This window comes from Cygnus olor, chromosome 17 (assembly GCF_009769625.2).
Source record: "Cygnus olor isolate bCygOlo1 chromosome 17, bCygOlo1.pri.v2, whole genome shotgun sequence".
In the NCBI taxonomy this organism is placed as follows: domain Eukaryota; kingdom Metazoa; phylum Chordata; class Aves; order Anseriformes; family Anatidae; genus Cygnus; species Cygnus olor.
The window spans coordinates 7,336,120-7,361,642 of NC_049185.1; the positions used below are offsets into that span (position 1 = coordinate 7,336,120).

Sequence of the window (25,523 nt, forward strand, 5' to 3'; positions counted from 1 at the left end):
CCTCTGGCTGGCCGCTCCGAAGCCCATTGGTCGGCGGGGCTGTCCGTCCGAGCGGGGCCGGGCGTGTGGCAGGGAACCCGCTCCTCGCCTGCGGTGCCTCGCCGCTGCTGCGCGGTGACTGACTGCACCCGGCCTTATGTGGGATAAACCCAACGGCTTGCGCCCCTAAAGGCCCCGGTTCACGTCCTGCCACCTCCCCCGTCCTTACTTTATGTTCCTCGTTTAATTATTTCTAGCGTCTTTCCCCTCTGCCCGAACTGGATGCCAGAAATGGGGCTGCCTTCCAGTATTGCCCTCATCTGTGCTGTGGGCAAAGGCAGCATCGCTCCCCTGTCTCTCCGAGATACCCCATATTTTAGACTTTAAAGGATTGCATTAGTCCCATTTACCACAGTATTACCCTGAGCAGTCCTGCTGAAGCTTTTATATGTGGTAACAGCTGCATTATTTTCTAAAGTACTTGCCAAGCTATCTCTATCCTTGCGTGCTTTGTTTCCAGATTTATTTTGTTCACATTTTTTGATATTAAAATGTATTTTATTGGGTTGGGATGAGTTAAATCAGGTACATCACATGATTCTGTAGCAAAATCAGTAATGTGAGCTATCATTTCAGCTACTAAGCCACAAATTTTACAGATTTTACCCATAAAGATCTTACATTACCACCTACACATGTAGAATGTTCTGTCTGGGTCATTGATGTCCCCACTTAAGCAAATAATTTTTGAGAGCTCTAAATTAAAAGATATTTAACCCATTTAAGGTATGCTTTGTGGGTTCCACTTAACACATATATTCCAGCACTTACAAGATGGCACAAAGTTTTGAAACAAATGTCAGAACTATTTCTCTTTTAGTTCTTCAGATTTAGGACATTTGTACGAGCTTTCCACTAAGCATCTTTTTTTGTTTGTTTGTTTTGTTTTTGTAATGCTTTCTAGAGGTTGCGTGCTGACAGCTAGTACCACTATCTTCACTAAAAGTACTTAGAATGGATGCAGAATCGCCACCTCCTTGGGATCAGACTATTCTAGTTTGACAAACAGGAACTATACTCGCTTGCCCTAAGACAGGGTCTACAAGGGACAATGTTACCTGGGCTGTTTTATTTAGGACGAAAACTAAACGTGAGAAATAGAAAGAAGGATCTGAATGGCTACCAAATCTAGTATGCACAAATCTTTGTACTGTGCTGAAGGTGACGGGCCCTTAGTGCCCGGTGCCGGGCCGCCTGGAACCCCCCCCACACCGTCCCCCCCTCAGGCAGCAACAAGCCCAGTGCCACGTGGCGGGATCGAGACCCCGCCAGGCCGATCCGCGACCTCCGGGCCGGCGGGGCTACTGACAGGAGGCGGCGCCCAGCGGGCACCTGTATGCCAGCACCCCTCAGCGCCCGCCCTGAGCGGCGGAGGATCCAATAGCATCTCGAGAAGGAGAGGCGGGAGACCCGTCCGTCCAATAGCCCTCGGCGGGCGGGGCACCGAGAGCCAATAGGGGCAGGTGTTGTTTTAAACTGGCTGCGCTGCCGGAAGCGGGCAGGTGGGGATGTGCGGGTGGTGGCGGAGCGTGCTGGGTGAGTGCGGAGCTGGGCGGGCTGCTGACGGCCGGGCTCGCGCTGCCGCCTCGCGCGCGGAGCCCTTCCCGCGCTGCTCTGAGGGGGCTGCGGGGCCGCCAGGTCCTGGCAGGGTCACCTCGGCCTCGGGCCTCCCCTCCCCTCCCGCAGCGCCGCCACCGCTGTGCGCTCGACGAGGGGGTCCGTGAGGCAGCGGGGATTGCCTCAGGTGTCCCCGGGGGGGCAGAGATGTCGTGGGTGCCCGAGCTGCGTTAGCCCCGTGCGGGGGCTCGCGGGCCGCCCGGGGTCTCCGTGCCCGCTGCCGGCTCCCTCAGGCCGTAGCGCAGCGCTCGTTGGTTCTGCACCGAGCCCGCCCCGGTGCCGCGGCGTTCTGCTGCTCCCCCGCGGCTGCGGTCGCGTACCGGGGGGGTGAAGCGGGTCATGTAATGCCCAGCCGCCGTTTTGTGGGCCGTGTGAAGAAACAATCGCACAAACGCACCGCACGCTACTGATTTCTCAGTTTGTAGGCGTTGAGAGCACTGTGGGCTTCTCTTTTCTGAGGATTTTCTTGCTGATTACCTGAGGTCCGCTGAGGTACAGGAGCTCTGAGGCACCCCAGTTATCAGGGCGCTCTCTGCTGGATAGCGCACAGATCTTGAAAGGTAAAATGTGTATCAGGAACTGGGCCTTTTTTTTGGTCAAATCTGCTACTTTTTCTGCTAGTTGAGTTGTTTCAGGCTTCCCCTGTAGTTCTTAGCAGCCCTTTGCAGTTTTAACTGGTTTTAGCAATACTGATTTTACTATCTCAGTTGTCCCTGAAGCAATTTTGCTGTTTTTCAGATAGAATATTTATATGTTCTAACAGGTATATAACATGTGTGTATTAAAGCAGATAGGCCTAACGTTGGTTTTGCTCTTGTGGGAGCAATTCCAAGTGAATCTGCTGAATCCTGATAGCGATCAACAAAGCTACTTTTATGGGCATGTGTTTTCAGTGAGCATGTTTACGTTGAATAAATAACTGTTAACAGCACAACTAACAACATCCTGCTTTCCTTGCCTCACACCTCCTGGAATCAAAGCAATAATCTTGGAAGATCATTATTGTCTTGCAATGTTAATTTTCTATTTGCTCTCTTGAAAGAAGCAAACATGATTTTTCTCAAATAAGGATACTCTTTGTGCTTCTTTCTTCTACTTAACTGTTGGGTTTTGCTTTTTGTTGATTTCTGTCTTTCCCGCTCCCAAGTCTGTAAGGTGTCTACCACCCCATGACCGTACCACATTTTCTTCAGGGTACATTGTACTCTCAGAGTTGCTGTAGATGAGGTAGGGAGGATGGGATTAAAAACATAAATACATGAGTGATGATTGCAGTTTTTCCATCACAGGAAGTTAAGCTTAAAAATCTAAGACCACCCAGACCAGGTCAGATCCAAAGCTCGTATAGACTGGTGTCCTGTCTCTGTAAGTATCTAGCAGGACATCCCCAGGGAAGAGGACAAGAACAGAGCAAGTATGTACGATTCTTCTGCTAAGTATTTCCTCCAGCAACTTGTAACTTAGACTTTTTTTGAGTAAGGAATGGGAAATGGATTTTCTTGTCCAGAAAGGGTTCCTAGCTGATTCATTACAAAAGGAAACCAAAGAATTGTGGAAGCTAAAAATAATAAATAGTCTTTGCGTAAGAGGAGAAAGAAGTCTGGAAAGGATTCTGGGTCTGCGGAGATGTGTCAGAGGAGAACGGTTACTCTTGAGAAACTGGGGGAAAGGCTGTCCTGTTCCACCCCTTGTAAATGTTCCCAAAGTATAGTGTGCTGGCAGATGTTTACTGTTCTTTGTTTCTCCTGGGAGCTGTGCGGTGGACTTAACCTAGTAAAATGCCGGAGGAAAAAAACAGGCAGCCAAAAATAAAAATTAGTTTAAATCTTACCTCATCGGACTTGGCAATGGCATGCCCCTTATGTGTTATTTTCTGTTTTCATAAGTGTTCTAGTTTGCATTGCTGCCTCGTGAAGTGAAGACTCTTCACCTTGGTAAGGTTACAGACCTTAGTTTAGTTGTGAATTGTCTTTATACTGAACAACTGGAAAGGTGACAGAATATAGATCCATCTCTTCCCTCTTATATTCACGTAACTTTCAAAAAGGTACAACAGTAAATTGAAAGTATGCTTTCAAGGATGAAATATGTTCTGGAACAGGTCCTCTGAGTCTTAGGAGGAAATCCCACCTAATACCTGTATATGGTGTTATTTTACCCAACAGTTCCACATATATACACTTCTGAACTTCTATATATTTCATGTTGAGAAGCTACAATTAAAATCACTAAAAGGAGTCATCACCTGTACCCTCTGGGAAGTTTCAGATGGAAATACAAGTCTTGAAATGTTAGGCCTATCCATTTACTTATAAGAATATTGCTGTTCTTGAAAAATCTAACTTGTTTCAGAGCTCTGATTTAGTTAAAACTATTTTCTTGTGTGTGTGCTATTGCTTCTCTGGATTGCTTCATGTACTGCTTTTTTTTTTTTGTCAAAATTCATCTTTCATGTTCAGTCCTTCTCTGTAAGTCATTGGGCTCTCTCCCATCACTTTTGAAGCGGTTGTAAGCTCATGATTAATGTGATTAATATGACACGCAGGAGTGTGTTAGACGATGGAAGTGCAAAATGAAACCAGTAAAATGCTTTAAAATACAAAATAGCTGTGATGCTTTCATGGGTGGGAGGTAAAAAAAAAAAAAAAAAGTAGGTTACTTTTAACGTAATCAAATGCCTCTTAGTTTGAATCTTTATTTTGAAGTTCGGTATAAAAATCTCATTCTAGTACTGAAAGAATATGCATTCAGTTTTACTCTTTTATGGACATTTGAGGGATATAGTCCTCAGTTGCCTTTAAACAAATGCAAAAGCAGTAGTAAAGTAATTTTAGATGTCGGAGTTATTGTTGTGGTACATAAAACAATCAGAATCCAGTGATTAATGATCTTGAGCTGTCTTTTAGACTCACCTAAAGAACAGTTTCAGATCAGTTGAGAAGCAATTGAGATTGCTGTGGTAACTGGCAGATGTTATTTATGATGCTTCATTTGCAAAAACAAAATATGTAGCAAATGGCTTCATTTTTCAAAGACTGCTACTGGGAGACCATAAGGTTAAAATGGTTTTATGCCAAATTGTGAACTGATTGCTTCTAATCAACCAGATGATGGTAGAACCCTATGAAAGGAGCAAACAATCTATCATGTTTCGTTCTCTTGATAGTGCCTCTAAACACTACTGTGTACTGGCAGGTATCCGCTCAGGCTTTTAACAGATTGTTAAAGCTAGTAAAACAATACGTGTATGGTCTGAGTACAGTAGCACGGAATAAGAAGTGTTAGTTACTTTAATGTCATTTCCAAATCAGCAGTGCCATTTGGAGCAGAACGCTTAATTACAGGATGTTTGTAACTCTTGTAAAGCTGGCTTGTGTGTATTAGGCATAAGTTAGATAGCAGACTAAAAACATATTACAGAAATAGGAGATTGTTGCCATCATTTCATGCTTGATAACTGTCAGTCTATTGACTAGGAATAATAAAGCTAGTTTTTATAGAAGCACATTATCTGGAGTGCAGTAAGTTTTTGCTGTCTCTACCTTATGATAAACTTTTTTTCCATTCTACAGAGCTTGTTATATTGGACAGGATGCATATTCTGACTTGAATTGTCTTCCGAAAGAAAACCAGAAAGTATTTGTTTTACCATAACCTAGCCTTTTTTAGTTGAACTCTTTAATTAACAGGAAAAAAACCTGCTAAACCTCCTCTGCATATCTAAGGATAATTCTGAAAGTACACTTTCTGCTGAAATAAAGCTAGAAAGTCAGCTTTTGATCAAGCTTTGGACCTGCCATGGGATAAAGTTGCAAGTGTAGAAGCCAGTGCAGACCTAAGCTTTTTAAATCTTATTCCTCTCCTTGATATGTGAGAGACTGTCCTGAATGATCAGAAGGCTGAGCTGAGCACGTCTGATTTGTAAAGCAGCTCTATGCAATAGGCTTATCTCACGCCTGTGGTTGCAGCACCCTCTTCTATGTGACTATAGACTTGAAAGAATGACACCTGTATGAAGACTTTTGATTAAATGTTTCTCTTCTCATCTCTATTGCTGCTCTGTGTACTGTAACTAACAATAGAAGTGCTTTATTTTACAGTCTAAGCTTCATGTAGGGTAAAAGACTAATGAGGTAATTGGAGTGATATCAAAAAACCTAAAAGAATGAAAGTTGAGTAACTGAGGTGAGACTACAGTAAGAAAGCTAGTCGCTGAATTCTTAACTTGTGTTCAACTACTTAGTCAAAGAAGGATTTTTGAAGACCGTGCTTTTCTTCTTGAATGAAAAGTGATTTTCAAGAGAATTTTTTTTAACAATGCAGAGCAATGAAAAGTACACAGTGGTAATCCAGAACAATCTTCCCACTCCATATGAGTTGTGGTATAAAATTATATTATTTCTTCAGAAGCCTATTATTTTCTCTATGGCAGAATGAGTGAGACCTCAGTCTATTAATTACCATTATGTCGTTAGTGGAACAATGGTTCTTTAGAAAACTCTTCCTTAAAGTTTTATATTCTGTCAAAGGCTTAAAGAAGCAAAACAAAACCCAAAGCTAATGTAGTTCATAAGTCAAAGGATGGCTATTCAGCTTCCATCTTGAATTCGTGTTGTTTTCGTGTTGATGACGATAATATACTGAAACTAGTTTTTCAGTAAGCATCGACAATAGTCAGTATTCTGTCTTGTAGCTCTCTGCAGAAGCAAGCATTAAAATTTCTCAGTGCAGTCTGATGTCTACTTTAGGACAGTCTCAACCTTGTGTTACAGGTTTGCAGCAGGGTTTTCTCTTTGGAGGAAAATAAAATGGAGCAGTAGTGACATAATCTTTGTAAAGATGCTCTCTTAGAAGCATTTTAGTTATGAAGGAAGTTGATCAAACACAGAACAATATGTGGCTTCTCAGTTAACCTGCTGCCCTTCTCGATTTCAGCAGGAAGCAGTGTGTGTGTGGCTGTGTAGCAGGCATGGGTATCATGCTGCTAAACAGCAGCAGGGCACAGAGATCCAGGCCAATCCGCATTGTGTCTTTTGTCTTAAAAGGAGCTGTGGCCCTGCAGTCAGGCACTGGGGTAACACTTGTCAAGTTTTTCTGTCTTTCTCAGCTCTGTCCTAAAATCTTGTAGCTATTCCTTCATCACGTGGTTGTCCGAAATGTGGATATTTAGCATTATCTAAGGTTTTCCCTAAATTGTACATAACTGTGGAATGACTTAGGTTCAGACTGGGAGGAGTTAAAGGAGTTCCCTTATATTAGATTTTCTTTTTGTTATGCTTCAGCAGACAGCCTCTCTGGTTCTTTTCCTCTCGATGTTTGTTAATTGTCTCGTTTTGGCATATCTAAATTTAGGTCTGACTTAAAATACTTTATTACTTAAAATATTAAACTTAATATCCAACCCTGGGTATAAAAATGTGGCAGGTGTTGCAAATCCAATGTCAGCTTTGATCAAAGAAGATACTGAAACACATTATTTGCCTCCTTTGCCAAATTAAATATCACTGCTGTAGTAAGGGGTAGCTATGCTTTTTAGCTGGCATAAAAATTTGAGTTAAAAAAAAGCTTGGATTGTTTGTACATGACCTACAAACATTTAATCTTGTTTCAAGGCCAGTAGGTGGAGCCCAAGGTAAATAATAATTTTGATATTTGTAGTTATTAAAAAGCACAAATGAAAATTATTGACCTGTAGTAACACCAAGCAGGGTTGATAAGGTGAGAGACAGGTGCTTCTGCCAGAGCAGTAGTGCCAAAGGATAATGATGGGTTCTAGAAAGGTTTTTGAAGTGTTGAAAAAATGTTTGTCTCTCCAGAGAATTGTGATGGGTGTTTTTTTTAAAAAAAAAAAAAAAAAAAAAAAGCTGCCAAATGAGTTTGTGAGCAACAGTTTTTATGTAAGCCTTTTGTTGTCTGGTAGCTTTGCAGAATCAGCTGGGATCTCCTTTGAGCTGTGTTTCTGAAATAGCCTGGCAAAGCTTAATAAAAAAAAAATCCTGTTCAGTGTCTGTATGACCTATGCAATAAGTTATGTAAACAATAATCTCTGAGATCTGCACAATTCAGGAAAGGCAGGTGACTATCCTTAATGGTAGCTTGGCCTAAAGTATGTTTTGTTTACAGCTTTGGGAGTGTCTTTGATCAGGCCTTTTCAGCTTCTGCAACAGTTGCTTATTTTCGTTATAGCGGAAGTATTTTGCCTTACTTAAGACCTGAAAAAAGGAGTGGTACTTTATTGTTAATGAGCAGATAATTACATGAGTCTTATGTATTGCTAATGCTCTAGGTTTTGTCAATATTTTCCTGATGGTTGTTTCCTTAGTACAATTTTGAATTATCCAAGAATCACGTTTAAACAATAGATTTTTTTAAAAAAAGTAGAAGACTGTTTATTGAAACAAATGCACTTTTGAAGTCCTGTTTTATCTATTTTTATTGAAAGCTAGTAGTGTGAACATTGCAATCTTTAAGCTTCAGCATAGAGGTAAGGTTCTGTTTTTATAATTTGCAGTGTAATATATGATCTTTATTTTCTTTGTAGGCTATTACAGAATGACCTTGCACTGAGCATTTGTAGAAGAAACAAGACTAATCATCGTTCTTCAATGTGCATCCTGCTGTTCAAATTTGACCCCCGACCAGTTTCAAAAAATGCTTACAGGTAAAGATTGTATAAAAAATTACGGAAACAGGTGTGTTTTAACCATTTCTTCTTGTAGCTTGTGTTTGAATTGTAGATTCAAAAGTCAGTATTAGGTATTCGGTTATGCTTGGGTAGTGTCGAACTTTGTGACTTCCTTCATTGGAGTACTTACTGTTACCCTTTGAGAACCCTTTGTTTTGCAACTGTCAGAAGGCTTGGGCTGTAGTCACAGACCTCTTGATGGCAGTCTATAATGTTGTGTAGGATGTAGCCTTTAAAAATTGTAATCCAGAGTTTCAAAGTCCTGCCTTCTGTTGTATCCTTTAAACTAAGGGAAGTCATCCTTATTGGAGAAGGACAGTTGTAGCAATAAGGTTCAGGAAAAGATGCAATTTCTTCTTGTAGTTTAGAAATTTCTAGTGCTTTTGTGTTGAAGCCAATAATTTGAATTTGGTCTGGAAAGTACAAGGTAGCCAGTGGAGCAGAAGTATTACACAGTTATTAGTCCGCTCCATGTGCTAATTTTTCTTCTTTGTTTATATATACTGTGCAGTTCTGACATACTGATTAGTGGTCCACTTCTCTAAGCTAATAGACTAGTACATTGAGTCCAAAAGATGTTAAAGATGAGACCATATTGCTTGGGTAGTTTCTGGTTAACCTTGCTTCCTCCCAACAACAATACCTTCTTCACTGCATAGTTCACTGCTCTGTTCAGTTTTAAATCACGGCTACTCACCACACCATATTGCACTTTGGTTATGACAGAACCAGTTTGTGAACAGGCACAACTGCATTCAAAAATACAGACAGGTGTGGTCAAGATATCCACATAGTTACTTGTCTGTGAGTTTGCTTTTGGGAAAAGTGATACTCGAAGATTTTCAGTTGCTGTTTGTCTTAAAATTAAATATTTTTCAAAAAATGCTCAGTTTGAAGACTGTGGGATTTGAAATCCTGTATCAATGTAAAACAAGTTAGTATGGCAAATTTGGAAGCGAAGAGCTGTTAGTAAATGTCCTAGCAACCCCCCTCCATGTCTCCCACAAATCTGGCTGCGGTTAAAATAATAAACTATATAATTGTTTAAGCTAATAAACTATATAATTAAATACAAATATAAAGTTAATAAATAATATAAAGCTAATATAATATAAATAATATAATATAAACATATAATAATATATAATATATAATAATATATTATAATTATAATAATTATAATATAATAATATATATGAATTTATATATAAATAATAATATAAATAATATAATATAAAGCTAATAAACTATATAATTGTATGACACCTTTAGCTGAAAGCTTAAGTCAAAACAAGTATTCATGCTTCCAGGTAAGTTTTGTTTTTGTTTTTGTTTTGTTTTTTTTTACTGGTTACACTGATGTCATCCAGTGAGTTTCACTAACATTAAATTTCCTCTAACAATTTTGTCCCGTTACAGACCTTAATCTTTAAAGCTTATATCCAACTTTAGTGTCTTAGAGCACATTCAGTAGATAACGGAAAGAGTACTTCAGGCTAGTAAGAAGACTGTCACATTCTATTTTCTGCATTTTTGCATACTGTATAGGTTCCATATTACTTTGTGACGCACAAGTATCAGTATTCTTCCAGAAACTTCCAGAATTAGCATGCTCTGCACTTTTCATTTACTTGTTTTTTCTGCCCTTTTGTATTGAGCAAAGGATGCCATTCTATAGAAAGAAAGGATTGAGAACCAAAGTTTCAGTTGTCCATAGCATGCATTCCTTTCTGTCTGGAATCTGCCTGAAAAGGGTTTGTTTGATGTAAATGGTACTGAACTAATGTATCAATTTATTTGGTATGACTTTCTTTGTATTGCTAGTTAGCAAAAACAAACAAACAAAAAAATCAATTTGATGCCTCTGGGGAAAATCCTTCGGATTTAAATTATAGTTGCTTGCCAAGTGAATTTTCTATTTTATTTAAAAGTAAAATTCTGAGTAGTTTGCTAACAACTTTAGCCTTTGAGTCAAGTTGCATTGAATTTGAAATTTTGAATCATAGCAGGAAACAAATTGCTATCAGTGTCAAAATAGGAAAACGTTGTGTTGGCCCAAATTCAGGTATTTAGTAGTCTTTGGTTTCTAGAACAGTACATTGGCCGCTTTTTGTGAGTACCTAATTAAGCAAAAAGCTTACAGATCACCTTTTTAATACATTTATGAATCTGTCTTCCTGTACACTTGAAACTTGATTTTCTACCCTTTGTGCTCTCTATAGGCCTATCTGTAGTGAAGTTTAGTGTTGTGACAGATGTTTTACTGTAGTCTATTATTATTGTCAAAGGTAACATGCTGCCATTATATTGTTTCAAACTATACTGTGTGCATCTTAGGAATAAAATACATTTCAAGCTTCAAAGCTAGAATCAGTCTTTTTATGGAACTGAATTATATTGTAGGAAATTGCTTTAATGGAGTGATTTCTTATGTTTTCATCTCTACCTCAACATTTAAATAAATCTTAATAAATAAATTCTGATACAGTTGAATTATTTCAGCTACGAAAATATCTAAGTCTTTTCTAATTTATTAGATAATGAGGGTCACTTAATAGTATTTCTTTTCAGTATGATTAAGTTCCGTAAAATGCAACATGAAGATGTTTTGAATAAGCAATCCTGTGTACTAAACTTTTGCTGAACTTTGGAATCTGTGGCTTTGAGATGGGGAATATTCTAACACTGGGAAACTTTCACTTTCTCTTGCTATTTAGGTCCTATAAACAAACTGTTCTCATGTTTGGGGTTATTGAAGGCAAAAATCCAATTGGAGCTTCAGGAAGTAAGAACTGATACAGTTCAAACTAAGGTAGAGATGTTTAAGTGAAATCTGGGGAAATAAGGCACTTGCGGTAAAGGGAGGATATTAAGCAAGATGATAACTTTAAACTAGCTGAAAAACCTATAGATCAAAGACTGGAATGGGGTGGAAGAGGGAAGAAATAATGCTGGACTGAATTGAATGTTGTTATGACTATTTGGCATTGGAAAGATAAAAAAACATACGTACTCTGCTTTCCAAAAGGTGCTGTCTTTGGGCAAAATACTAAGTATCTGCCCAACAGGAAGGATGGCACTGAAGTACCAGCCGCCTTTTCTCTATAGCTGGTTACAACTGTTTCTGCAGCATCACTAGTGTGCATCTGAGAACTCATGATCATGTTGCACAACTTTATATTAATGAAGAGTTTGCAAGAAAAGTCTAAACCTGTGAAAAATGTCAGTACCTTTGAATGCTGAATAAAGAAATCGATTCTTGTGCTGTGGCTTGAAAACTAGTGAAAAGTGTATGGTTCAGTGTACAGTAGCAAACTTGGCTTCTGCTGCATAAATGTAATTGACGTGCAGGTATTAAGAGGAACTGATAGTGAAGAAGATGCAGAGGTTATAGGAAACTAGTTAAGGAAATCTGCATGTTTCTGAAAGATGGCATTTTGTTAAAATTAAATATTAAGTAATGTGGCTGGAAAGAATGGAGAACGTTAGGGGAACAAATCACACACACATTCTTCAGATAGGCTTCCTCTAAACCTGTGGGTTACATTTAGATTTTCTTTTTTAAGCTGTAACTTTGCATACTGAAGTGTCTTGATTGAGATTAAATTAAGATCTTAACACTTGCAAGGTAAGAGATTGCTTTTAATTCTGTTCTTTGAAAATATCTAACTCATTCATGCAACAAGATTGTCTTGAGACCTTTCACAAGCCTGAGAGAAGGCTGTGGTCAGCTGTGATTCAACTTTATCAGAGTGATAAAGGTGAGATGGTAAGGTAAAGATAGTTTCATACTTAGAATGAGCTAATGCTGTGGCAAGGATTAGCTCCTGTCTGTACTGTGAAGTTGCTATTTCTAAATAATAGTATCTCACTACTCTTGTGTTCTACAGACTTATTCTAGCAGCTAATAGAGATGAGTTTTACAACAGACCATCCAAATCTGCAGATTTTTGGGACAGCAGCAATGATATCCTTAGTGGTATGTAACTTTATTGTACTTCTTGTTTTAAGTAGTTTTGATACAGTTTATAAGGGAATTAGGGCCTGGATTTTTGTTATGGTGGGGTGGGTGGGTTGCATTGCTAAGAAATATGCATCTCCCTTATACTTCTGGGGAGAACATGTAGTGAGTTTGAAAGAAGAACACAAGAACACACATGAGTTTGAAAGAAGAACACAAATTTGAATTTGTTTTGATATCATGTGGCCTTTTCCTTGCCAGTTTTGTGTTCTTTAACTGATTGCAGTCCAAGCAGTGCAATGGAAATATATTAAATTAGTTTGTCCCTCAGAATTTAGCTTTGTCAGATACACTGAAATACATGTAAAAATAGATGGAATTATTCTACAGACTCACCGTTTCTAATACTGACTTGAAATCGTTAAACCAAACATGAAGGAAATATTTTTTTCCAATTTCTTATCAGTTAGCGATTTATAGGCTACAGAATAGTTTATTAATCCATCGGCTTATTACATTTCTGTGTACAGTCATTTTAACAAAATGCTGTCAGTTGTCTGGTTTTCCTTTGTAGGGAATCTCAGATTTTTAAGTATGATCAATATTTCTCCCTTTTCTCAAACAGAAATGAAGCTCTAGAAGACAAAGCATTTTTTGCGTCCAAGTTTTTGACTTTGCAAACACTGTTTGCTGATGTTGTGTGTTGTTATCGTTGGCAGGGAGGCCTGTGAGGATAAATTACTCCCACTGCACTGCAGAACTGAAGTTCTGGTTGACATTCCAATTTCATGCCAGACATTCTGGATGCTGCTTCCCCTGCTATATAGCAGTTTAAAAGAGAACAACCAAATAAAATTATCCTGAAAACTGAAGGGCCCTGATTTTTTGTCTTTTATACCTTTTTCAGCTGTGGCTGTATTTGGCATAAGAAACTAGTTCTCCATATTCTCCATTCGGTGGGCTTATCTCTGGAGAGCCTGTTAATACATCCTGAGTTAATAATGCTATCTCAAATGAAAGCATCAATTTGGACCAAAAAACAATAAAAATCAAATTTAATTCTTTGTTACTTAATAAAAGATTTTATAAGCTTAAAAACAATGTAGGAAAACAGTAATTGCATATGTTTATCATTGGGCATTTGTCGGTATGGTTTTTTCCTTGTTGTGCCTTTCAGTTAAGGTAGAGAACATTAATAAAGTATTGTGAGAAACTGTGACATAGCTAAAACTTGATATTGAAGTTTTGGCTACTAAAGAAAGGAAGGAGTTTCTGAATAAGGATCCAAAACTTGTTGTATTCTAATGAAAGTTCTATTATGATATGATTAGAATTAAAACATTTCCAACAGCAAGCATGATATATCAAACCAGTTTTCTTTTTTCCATTAAACACCTGCTGTTTAACATGAGCTTGCTGCAAATAGGTAGTGTTTTTCTTAACTACTTCTGTGCAAAGAGGTTTGGATGTAGGCTTCATTTTTGCAGCACCAGATCTTCCTTCCTCCCCTGCAAAATTACTGTTACCTGAGTACAGAATTTTTAGTTACCTAATTTAATCTAAATTATTCTGGTTACTTCTAACGTTAAACTTACAAACAACATTAATCTTCCGAGACTTGATTTTGAAGTAAGAAATTCTGAGTCTACTTAGTTTTATATGGATTTTATAGCTTAAAATTTTGCTTTTACACTTAATTTACTTATTCTCTCTCATCTATTATTTCAGCAACAAGGAAAATAATTCTTAGCCCACAATTGGGGATGGGTAATGTAAATGGGCTTACTTTACCTGTAGTAGTCCAGAAAGACAGTTTTGTACCTACTGCATTTTATACAGCCTGATCAAGACTCTGGATTTGCATTAAGAAATTCTTAATTAACACAGATTTTTGAAAATGAATGTAATCTAACTCATACTTATTTTACTAGGTCTGGATATGGAGGAAGGAAAAGAAGGTGGGACGTGGCTGGGGATCAGTAAGAAAGGCAAGATGGCAGCCCTGACGAACTATATGCAGCCAAAGACAGACAAAAATGCAAAAGGAAGAGGTATGAAGGAAATGGAAAAAAGCATACAAGCAAATCCTAGTGTCCCAATTAAATCAAGTTACAATATTAATTTCAAGTTACATTACATTAACATTTTCAAGTTAAATCAAATTACAATTTTAATTTTACAATGATAATTTTTGTAATTATTATTACAATATTAATTTTAACCATTTTATTAAGCTGTAAAGTGATATGTGCTTTGAATAGGATTTATGAACAAGCTTGAGTCCCTGTGCAGGGAACTTGACGTGGATAATGATATTCTAATCAAGCAGGCAAAAAATAAAACAAGATTAAGTGGAAACGTTCAGACAAGAAATACAACGCCAACTGTCTTCTCTTAAAATGATTATTCTAATTAAGAGTTGGAACAACTAGACAAGGGTGAAGCTAGATTTAGATTACACTAGGCTTTTTAAATGTGTGTGCTCTTCAGATAAGAGCTAAGTTAGGGAAACAATGCAACTTGCATTATGGTAGAGGCTAGTCTAAAAGATTCCTTCTCACACGATGAATTGGAGTGGCAGAAGTAAAAGGAGAACCTCCTCTGGGAGAGCTCTTTTAAAGGTAAGAATAGTTCTGCTTCTAACTGCTATATGATAGTGCAATGGCAAAACATCATGTTACATAGAGAAACGAATGAACTATGTCATCTATATTTTATTTTAATGTCATATATAAAATGAAGTTATGGTAAAGAGAGGAGAAGGGCACATCCAGCAGAGAAGAGTTAGTAAATATGAACTCTGTAGAAACAACCAGTTGACTGAGTTCTTCAGAATAGATGTCAAGCTCTTAATTTGAATGTGGTACGATGCTGTAAGGCTTTTAAAGGTGTTTAGATGTTTTTGGTTTTTTTCCCCCACTGTTGTATTCTCTTGGTGGCAGAATTATTGTATATTGCTACTGGTTTTACCAAGTCTGACAGAGAAGCGAGTTTACATGTTCAAGTTGCTCCATGTACTTCTTTCTTAGGTGCTCTTGTAACTAACTTCTTGACTTCAGATATGGACAGTTACTCTTACTTGAAGAAAGTTTCAGTAGAAGGACATCTTTACAATGGATTTAACTTAATAGCAGCTGACTTCAAGTAAGTCTACAACCATCATGGTTCAAATTTCAAAGGAGAAAGATAATAGCACAAATACTTGTTAGCACATAAGTGTAACAATATAGAATCTTGTTACAAGCTAAAGCAAGAGCTCTTTCTCTTGCTAGTAGGCAGGTAAGAGCCTATTGTTACTCCTGTCATAATTCCCTTTTTAATCTTTTAAATACTGGAGGTACATCTTGTATACTAATCATCACTACAAAATGTTTTAATTCTTTTTCCTAATGGCCCATAATTAGTCTCTTCCTTGAAGGCTGTGTGTGCCTTCTTTGAGAAGGCAAAACCTTGGCTCCGTAATTTCTCTGAAATGTAGATGCTTCTGTTTAATTATAAAACTTGTTATCCTCCCTCCATGATTTTTCAACTGTCAAACTCTTAATCAAAGATTTGGTTTGTACTTATGCCTACTGTATGCTGTAGGTTTCCTGACTTGTAAATAAATAAAGAACAAACAAAAATACTATATTAGAAAATGCCAGCGAATCTTATCCAAAAATTTGGGCTTGACGGTGCATTGCTTTTCCACACAGTTGTTTCTGAACAGCTACCATAACCTCAAGTTTTTGGCTGGTGAGCCATAGCGACTTATGAGAGAGATCAGAGTTTCAGCATTAGAGGTGGAGAAAAAGCTGGCGGCAAACAAGTGTGTTAAGCATCAGAGTTCTGGAGAATGTTATTCAGAACCTGGGAAGCTGGTCAGCTCAGCGGAATATACTTGACAGAAGCTGGTTATCAATTAAATACATGAGAAATGGGTGGGTTGTGAGTGCTAGAAATGCTGGCAATGTGGAAAAACGTTAAAATATGATGAGAGGGAGAATAAATGGGGAAATAGCTAAGTCTTTAGCAAAAAAGAGATGCAACTGGGCCTATTACTTGCCCATGGAAAAGAAGTTCAAAGCTCTTCTTAGTTGTCCTTAGGGTGAGCAGGGGCAGCTCTGGCAAGTGGAGGAAAAAAAAAAGATTAAGACAGTAATGACTGAATGTCTCTTGAAGAGTATTGTCTCTTGCGGTTATGTGAAAACAGCCTGATGATGCATATCTGTAAATTAAAAAGACCCTTTCTGTTTCCTATCATATGGCTGCAAGTGGACCTAAAATTTACTTCTGCCAGACGGAATGGTCCATAGTGGTGAGCTTCTTAGGATGCAACAGTCATACAAAAGAGTTGATGGCAAAATGTTATTTGCTGTGACGAGTTATCCATTTTTAACCCCCTATCAGTACCTAAGTGTCCAGTTATTTAAAGCATGAGGACTTTCTTCTTTTCAGTAAGCCTGCCTGCTTTCTGTCCAGCCGTTCTGAATTATATTACTGTTGTGTTTAAAAATGATAATGTTAACATTTGACAATGGTAATGATAAAGTTTTTCAGAGTAGGAGAGTAATATCATGCATCAATTAATCCCTGGGCTGTGGTATCATAGTAGTAACAGTGGGGAAAAAAACATCTTGCTGTGTTTGAAGGCTGCATGAAATTAGCACGTAATCAAATATAGAAGCTGGTGGTTTTTCAAGGAGAAATTTGTGTTTGTTTTTCAGTACCACCAAAGGAGATGTAATTTGCTACTATGGAAACAAAGGAGAGCCAGAACCCATTTTCCTAAATCCTGGTAGGTTTGCTTCAGAAGAGTCTGATTATGACTTTCTGTTACTTTAACGGAGTCAGAATATAGCCGTATTGCTCTAGTAATTTGGCTATATAAGCATTGTCTTCACTAACTTTCTTTGTATTCTTTAAAAATGTCTTTAAAGTCATTTAAATATTTGCTAATGCATGTCAGTAAAGAATTAATACTTCATAAAAAGCTTCTATCCATATCAGTGTGCTCACTTCGACTGCAATTACTGGCATGTTACTTAAATAATTATGATTGAAGGACAGAGGTCTGTCTTGAGGAATGGGATTTTTAAAGATTTGTGGGTTTGACCCTAACTGTTCTTACCTTGCGGTGTTAAGAGCATAGTGGCATTGTGCTCACCTAGTGACAGTTGGCTTTAAAACAGATTTTCATCCTTATCAGGTAAACTGATTTAAAATATTTAAAATCTGGTCCTTTGCTAGTCAGTTACATAGAATAATACTCCAGAATTCATTACCAAATAAGCTAATTTAAGTACTGAATATTAGCACAGAAGAATGCTTAAGCACAGCCAAATGTGATGTTGCTTGCCATGAGCTTTATAGTATGTATGTAGATTATATGTAGCTAGTAGTCCACAGCCATTGGACTTTAACATTTGATTATTGTTTTTAATTCTTACCATATAACCTCTTCATTACAGATTTCATTAATTTCATGACAAGTAAAGCTTGGAGGGTTGGAGTTCTTTGTAGAAATGAGCAATATCGTTATTGAGAGTTATTTTGTGCTTAGATAGTGTAATACCATGAAGTTTCTATTATCGTTATGATGTGGGCAGGGAAGCTTTGATATTTCACACCACAGTGTATGCTGTGTTAATAAGTGATGAAAATCACAAATTCATGCAATTTTAGTAAATGTAAAGTAGTGATGCTCTTGGGTGTGTTTTCTATTAAAACTGTCAGAAGTAGTGGTCCAGAACAGTTGCTGAGAAAAGGTTATTTTCATTAAGAGTGACACACACAGACAACTAATTTGTTAGCATCTATTTTATTTTTTGTATGCATGTACAGGAATATATGGATTGAGTAATTCTTTGTTGGATACACCATGGAAGAAACTTCAGTATGGGAAGCAGCTTTTCACAGAAGTGATCAAGAGAAGTCAAGACCTTGCCAGAGAAGACTTGGTGCAGGAGCTTCTTGCAGTGATGAATAATCAAGAGCCGTAAGAAAGCAATATTGAATTTGTTCAAAATGCAATGTGGCCAGTGTAGAAGCTGCATAGAAACTATCTTGAGTGTAAAAAGAAAAAAAAAAAACTTTTGCCTTGTGTTAATTGACTTATATCTGGGGACTGAAGGGCAAAATTTTGTCTCTCCAGAGACTGAATTTTAAGTGTTTACAACAGAAACAGTAAACGCTACAGTTACTGTCTTGCTGCTCATAGACCATACACTGACTTCTCTGAGCTGTTTTCCCTTAAAAATTGCATTTCATATTAAGGATAATGAGTGCAAGACAAAGGATGTGTATGTTGCTTGCCATGTTTGTGGAGGCTTACTGTAGTTTCAGGTTCTTGCTACACACTACACCCTTGTATACATGAGTCTGTTAATATCTGCTAGCTACTCTGCATTGTTACCCTGAGTAGACATTGAAGGCGAAGAAACAAACTGTTTTCAAATAGAACTAATTGTCTTCCTCAAAAGTGCTATTTTAAGCTAAATAGGGGAAGGAACTAAGGGAGTATTTGCATAGTGTAGCTTTAGGCCTCTGGTCAAAGTTGTTCCTAAGAGATGAGTTTGAGAATCTGAGTAAAGTTCCTGCATTCACCATTGGCTCCACAGTAAACCTGAGCCTCTAAGTTAGGTATCTAGAAGTAAATGAAATTGATAACATTTGAATGTCCAGACATGAAACTGGGTAAAGGAGATGCTGTGGTCTAAATCCGTATCCTTGCTCACTGTCCAGTAACTTACATGTCTAGCCTTCATTTCTCCTATCTAGAAGGAGACTTGTGTTGAAGTCACGCTGATTCTGTTATATAGACCTAGTGTCCTAACCTTAAACTGATTTTTATGCAAACACGCATTTGTGGAATTTTTAGCACTTTGGAGTAAATGTTTACTTATAAACTTAGACATCTGAGCAATGAGTAGTAATTGGGAAGTCTGCTAAATGATCTTAATTACTTTATTTGATATCCCATCAAGTGATTTTTCCAAAAATTTTTAGCCTGTACCTCTCACTGGTTTAAAAAAGTCTAACATACAATGCAGTCAGAATAATCTTCCCTTATTGTTCAACACTTCAGTATGATCTTATCTGAAATCATCTTAATAGAGAATGGAAATACTTATGGAAATCAATATTTAAGATGAAGTCTGTAATCTTTCCAAAGTACATGTTGGGAATGATTTTTTAAAATAAATTTGAACATATTTATATGCAATAGCTTTGAACATTTGTAAAATACCTTATTGCTTGTTTTTTATGATCACTGTTACAGAAATTAAGCGGTTGACTTACTCTTAGAATTTTGTTCCTTCCTCCTAGATGCAGGTTTTTGTCCCTCACCTCCATTCTCCTGCATTAGCCCTGGCTTTGACTGTTGTCAGAGATGTATTGCAACTCCTTCTGTCCTTAAAACTGCTTTGGGCCAATAAGCTTGAGACTGGGCGTAGAATACAAGAACTGCTAGTGGTGGAGTATGAGATGGAAGCTGTCAGTTCTCACAGGCTGAAGTCCCATGCTGTACGTGTTCTCCATTGCATCATGGAATGCTCCAGCCACGTGCCCACTACAGGAGTGAGAAGAGCTTAGTTCTCTCTTCATACTGGAATTGCACCTATTCTTGCTTTTCCCTCAAACGGACACCCCCAGCTCCTCTTTTCCACCAGAACAAAGAAAATGAGCCCAATTTGGTGTAAAAGCCATGATGAATTGCTTAGTCTCCTCTACGGAGTGGGATGAGCTCTGAAAATGGGGTTGAATTGATCCATGTGTTTTGTTCTGCCTTCTTCCCTAGCATTCGCTGTACAGCTGATTAGGCTGTTAAATTTAGCCAGAGAATACTGGGTCTCACTTTAATAGAATACATACAACTGGGTCTGTGCTAGGAGGCAAAAGTGTGATATTCTTCAAGATGGAAGAGGCTTAAAAATCAAACAAACCTGTTGCAGTGATAGTTAAAATGAACTGCAATTTAATTGGGATCTTTATTGAAATAGGAAGCTGTAGTTGTGGCTAGTATGAGAATATTCTGTTGATGTGAATGGAAAGTCAGGGATATGGGGTTGCTGCAGTAACCTTTAGTGGCCTTAGCAACTCTTCTGTGGGATGCAGGTACTTGTTCGGTTACAATAAATGAAGCTTGATAGTCTTTCAAGTTAAGTTACTAAGTGTCTTTCAATCTTCAATAGGATTATATATCAAGAGTTTATATACAAGCTCACCTTTGTGAAGATACAGCAGAATGCAAATTTTAATGTAAGAGTTCTCATAGGTATCTTCAAGGTATTCCATACAAAAGAAAAAGAAGCAGAGAGGTCTCTTTTCAACACAAATAACTCCGAAGTCTCAGTGGAAAATGCATGTTTGTGACGTGCCTCAAATTGCTTGGTCATTAATGTCTGAATTGAGACCTTAGGGGAAACTAAAATACACAAAGACAAAGAATAACGAAGAAAGTGAAAAACTTTTCAAGATACGAAAAATATTTAAGTGAGACAAAAGTTCTAGACTTCAGAAATCTTTTGGAAGGAGCTGACAAGCTGTTCTATATTTTTCTATTCATATAATTTCAAACACAGTTCACACTTTTCTCCTTTTTGATCTTACTTTTATTTGTCAGCCACACAGTCAACACACATCTTAGTGCAAGAGAGGTGAATGCGTGGGAGAATTAAAATAGATATCTATATTTTGTACTACTTTACAACTTTTTCAGTCAATTACCTGACCCTGCGATTGAAGACCAAGGGAAGGAGTACATACGTCCTATATTGAACAAGTATGCAGCTGTATGTGTTCGTTGCCCAGGTTATGGAACAAGGTAAAATTTCATAATCCGATATAGATGTGTACTGAATCACAGCGTATCAAATCAAAATTATGCTGTCATCAATTTTAACTACATAGTGACTGCTTCAAACTTATTCAGATATTAAGTGTAATTTAGTAAAGTACTTCCTTGCACAATATTCTGATCTCTTAAATATGCTACTGATCAGCACTTTAAGTACATGTTATGATTCATTGTTGGTGGGAATGAAGTTATGAAGACACAACTTCATTTTGTCCAAAACAAGATAATGCAGTTCTTCTAAATGGGAGAATTTTACCATCCAGTTTCTTTTTGCTAACATTTTTGAAGTTAATGTTTACTCATTCCCATTATTCTGCATGCTATATAGCAGCTCTTCCTACCACATGGTCCTCCCTTTTTTCATATTTCTTTCACTACTTTTCTCCTGTATCATCTCAAATACACAGAATTAGTCTAAGCTGCAAGTGTTGTGAAGTCATACCCAAACTGCAACAACATTTCACACTTCCTCAGGCAGCTTGTTGTCAGCTACCTTTGTCATCTGGGATTGTCCTGTTTCAGGGAATGCTAGCATCTTCTAACTGCCAATTGAGTATTGTCAGACTGAGTTCCTGGCTCCCCAGTGTAGTAACAGATCTGACCACCTCTAGTTTTGATCTTAACAAAACATGAAAAGCTTCAAAATCATTTTTTAGCATAAAAATAAAATGATCTACGGCTGAGCAATTGCAGAACCTATTTCTCTTCCAAGAGACAGAATGGTGTCATCTGTGCAGCTAAGCAAGTCAGAGGTTTCTTCAGGCATATCATTGTTCTATCTAGCTGCCATTTTCACACAATGAAGAACTGTTACCCTTCTTGAAAGGATATGTATTTCCACTTCCCTTAACTGGTGCTTCAGTTTTTACTGGGTTTCTTACTTCTGCTCAGATTGTCTACAGAAGCTGCAAGAAGAATAATGTGATGTCTTGCATTTAATTTTCAGAGGGACAAAATCAAAGGTCAACCCAGTTTCTGCTAGTAGGGAATCCCTGCTCTAAGACTACCAATGACTTTTTCAGATTTTCTGGCTTAATCAGCCATTGCATTTCAACTGTATAGATGTAAATTGATAATCAGAGCGCTCATTTCAGTATGTATTTTAAGCTGGTATTTCTGATGGCAAAAACTGAGTCTCTGTAAAAAGGAATGTCAAGGACACTTAAATACGGAATCATGAAGACTTCAAATGCTAAAGCATTTTTCTACACTTGTACCACAGGTTGTAGTATAACTGTTTCAAAGGAAACAGGATTATTTCTGGGATATCTCTTGAAATATTGACATTTTTCTTGTGAATTAACACTATATTTCAAGTCTTCCCTGCTGCTATAATTGTATGCTCACTTATCTTTCCCTTAGTAACACTGCTTAGTGATTAGAGATTGTTAATTAGGCCTCATAGTGTTCTTCTGAGGAAGTTGAGCACTTCATATGAGCGAACAGCTGTGAAATGATTTGGAAGACCACCACATCATGGTGGTGGGGTAACTCATACTTCCAGTCAACAGTCTCCCTGGCTGGGTACCGCAGTGTCCACAGAGGAATGTTGTCAGAGTACATGAAAAAAATCTGCTGACAAAGTAGTACAGATGCATGAATGGAATCTGCTTTTCAGGAAAACTAATTTCCTCTTCAGAAGGTTCCTACAGAAAGAAGAGCTTTTGTGATCATAACGATGTGACAGTAACAATGATTTTTAAATTGTAATGGACAATTCATTTGGAAGGAAAGAATGAAGGAGTACTGTTGATATGAGTAAGAAAAACTTACGCTACTTCTGACTCAAACACACTTGGCACATCAGGAAAAAAATGGCTTTTGTAATCATGCTTGTCAGCTGCTGCAGCTGCAACAGGGAATCAGAGTAGCAATCAGAGGAAGAAGGGTCTGAAAATGACTATTTGAACTTGTCAGGGTGAATTCTGACCTGCTGGTGTGGTGATGATGTGGTCAAGAGAAAAATGAATTAAAACCTTTGGGGGTGGGGGATGGGACCCTACAAATTTACAGAATGGGTATAAGGCTTAACCTTCTACATTTGTTGTTTCAGGACTAACACGGTTGTTCTCATTGATTCAGAAGGACATGTTACTTTCACAGAGCGCAACCTGGTCAATGCAGATGTCAGACAGTGGGAAACAAGCACCTATGAATTTGAACTGCACACGTAACAACTTTCCATTTGAATGCATTGTAATAAAAGCAGTGAGAGAACAAGCTGTTAAGCTCCAGTAAATGTTTTCTGCCAGCTTCCAGAAGCCAAAAATAGCAAGAAAAACAAAAGTTTATTTAAACTGGTAGCATACCGTAATGAAGTCACAAATCCTTTGCATAAAACCAAGTTTCTCAGTATTCTTATATTAAGTAGCAACTTATTTAAAAATCTGTTTCTGATTGTGTGGCGTTCTATTCTAGCTTCGAAGCTTAAAAAAACTATAAAAACAATGGAAAGTACCAACGTAATACTTCTGGGTATGATCCAGTGTCTTGCTTGCATACCATTAATTTATTTTGATTTCAGTTGGTGCTGAAAATGCATGCAGCTTCTTGGAGAATCTGGCTTAAGCTAACTTTTCCAATCTAAATTCTGTTTAAAACTTACATTTCATTTGCACATAGAGTATAAAAGAAATCAGCTACAGTTCCATTTCTGTTCACAGATACTTCTAATTTCTTTGTGTGCAAATACAACCGTATTGTATGATGCCTGAAACCAATGTCTGGAAGTCATAGAACATACGTGCAGAAGGGATCATGAGGCTTGTATCACCTGCCTCCAGAGCAAGGCTATCTTTGCCCAAGAAGGAAATGATTTGCTTTTTTCTCTTTTTTAAAATTTGTTAAATATTAAACATGCTTTCTGTTCAGAGAAGGGGAAACGTTTGCTGCTTTTATTGTTTTTACCAAACTTTGCTTTCCCTTCAACATAAAATTTTAAGATTATATAGCTGATACCAATGTGCATTAAATAAATCTTTGTAGCATTAAGTTCGTTAGTAACATCTAAACTTTTCAGCAGTGCTGTGGTGCACTGTTCTGTCCGGGGAAGGCAGAGCGGGGGGGGGGGGATTCTTTTTGGTTTCCTATAAATAGTACAGCAATCTTAATTCTTAATGGATCTTAATTCTAAAACTTGATTTGAGTAGCAAAGTGTTTGAACTTAACTTCTTCTACAGTTCTATTCATTGGAAACTCGTTAAAAAAAAAAAGGCAAGCTGACTTGTTTATCTTTGAAAGGAATAAAATTATCTGTATGGTGACATTTTGTTTCCTGATAGTCTAATTAGCAGTATTGTTTTCTTCCCCAGCAGGCAGGTAAGGAGTTCGCAAACAGAAACTGAATATGAAGTTTACTTATATCATCTATTTTGTACATGTGCAATTTTGCCTTCACTTCTTTATTGGTGTAATATGTCAAAACTTGGAATGACTGCTCATATTTTTGAGTAAAATAGCTCTGTTGTAAGGGTGTTACTGCAGTTTTATATTGCTGAAGAAGTTGGATATTAAGATGTGCTTTGTGTTTCCTAACAGCTGTGAATTAAAAAGCTATTTAAATGCATGGTTTTCAATTATTCAGTGCCAGTGGTAGGTGATGGAAGGATTCTAGCTAATATGAAGATATATTAAAATCTTAAGTCATTTTGCTGCTATTGGTGTTCTGATTTTATTTACTTTGAACACTGAATATTAAGTTAATAATGGATCACTGATATTTTTTCCTTCTATATGCTTAATGTAATTTTTAACCATCTCCTGGTTATTAATTATTACAAAGTAGCAACATTTCTGATACCGTTTACAAAGATGTGCAACTTTTCTATACTCAAGGATGTGTGTGAACTTCAAACAAACAAAAACACTATGCAAGTGTAATGGAAACCAGGACACGGAGGAAGTGGTATGTTAGCTGAAACCAGGATGCAGAGGAAGCTATAAATCAGACTTTCCATACTCTGGAAGGCCTTTGTTAGATTTCTGATTGCCAAGAGATGCCAAAATACAATTTATTCAATAATTTATTTATTTACATATTTAAACAGTTTCTAGGTACCAGGAGAGTTTGCACAACTAGTCAGTGTAGGGTAAGTAGTACATAAATGAGTTTTGGACCTCCTTGATTGCAAGAGGATCAATACAGTCTTGTTAGCTACTAAAAACTAATATGAAGTGTAATGGTGCTACTGTATACTTGGTCTTTGCAGTTATGATTATGTAATAATGACTTAGGAAAGACTTCAGGCAAATATATAGTCTGGCCTTTAGTGCTCTTAAAAGCAGTTTTAGTCCTTATTTAACAAACTCTGAATTAATGGGACTTCAGCATATTCATGATTAGCAGTATATACTTAAACATTCTCAGTGAAACGTTCTGGATT

The 25,523-nt window shown here is 37.5% G+C and overlaps 1 protein-coding gene across 8 annotated transcripts; it reads left to right on the forward strand.

Annotated features, from left to right (window-relative positions):
- Window positions 1-1,458: 1,458 nt before the first annotated feature.
- TANGO2 (transport and golgi organization 2 homolog) lies at window positions 1,459-24,795 on the forward strand. 8 transcript variants are annotated; one of them, XM_040576725.1, is made up of 9 exons: window positions 1,459-1,575; window positions 8,198-8,317; window positions 12,232-12,320; window positions 14,234-14,353; window positions 15,362-15,446; window positions 17,009-17,079; window positions 18,126-18,279; window positions 21,004-21,108; window positions 23,195-24,795. In XM_040576725.1, exons 2-9 carry the CDS (start codon window positions 8,262-8,264, stop codon window positions 23,313-23,315), a joined length of 801 nt encoding a protein of 266 aa, XP_040432659.1. In that variant the 5' UTR covers window positions 1,459-1,575; window positions 8,198-8,261; the 3' UTR covers window positions 23,316-24,795. The 8 variants fall into 8 exon arrangements, with proteins under 8 accessions (XP_040432659.1, XP_040432656.1, XP_040432658.1 ...); XM_040576722.1 differs by having other exon boundaries at window positions 1,460-1,575; window positions 15,332-15,446; XM_040576724.1 differs by lacking the exon at window positions 1,459-1,575 and adding an exon at window positions 2,196-2,216 and having other exon boundaries at window positions 15,332-15,446.
- The last annotated feature ends 728 nt before the right edge of the window (window positions 24,796-25,523 follow it).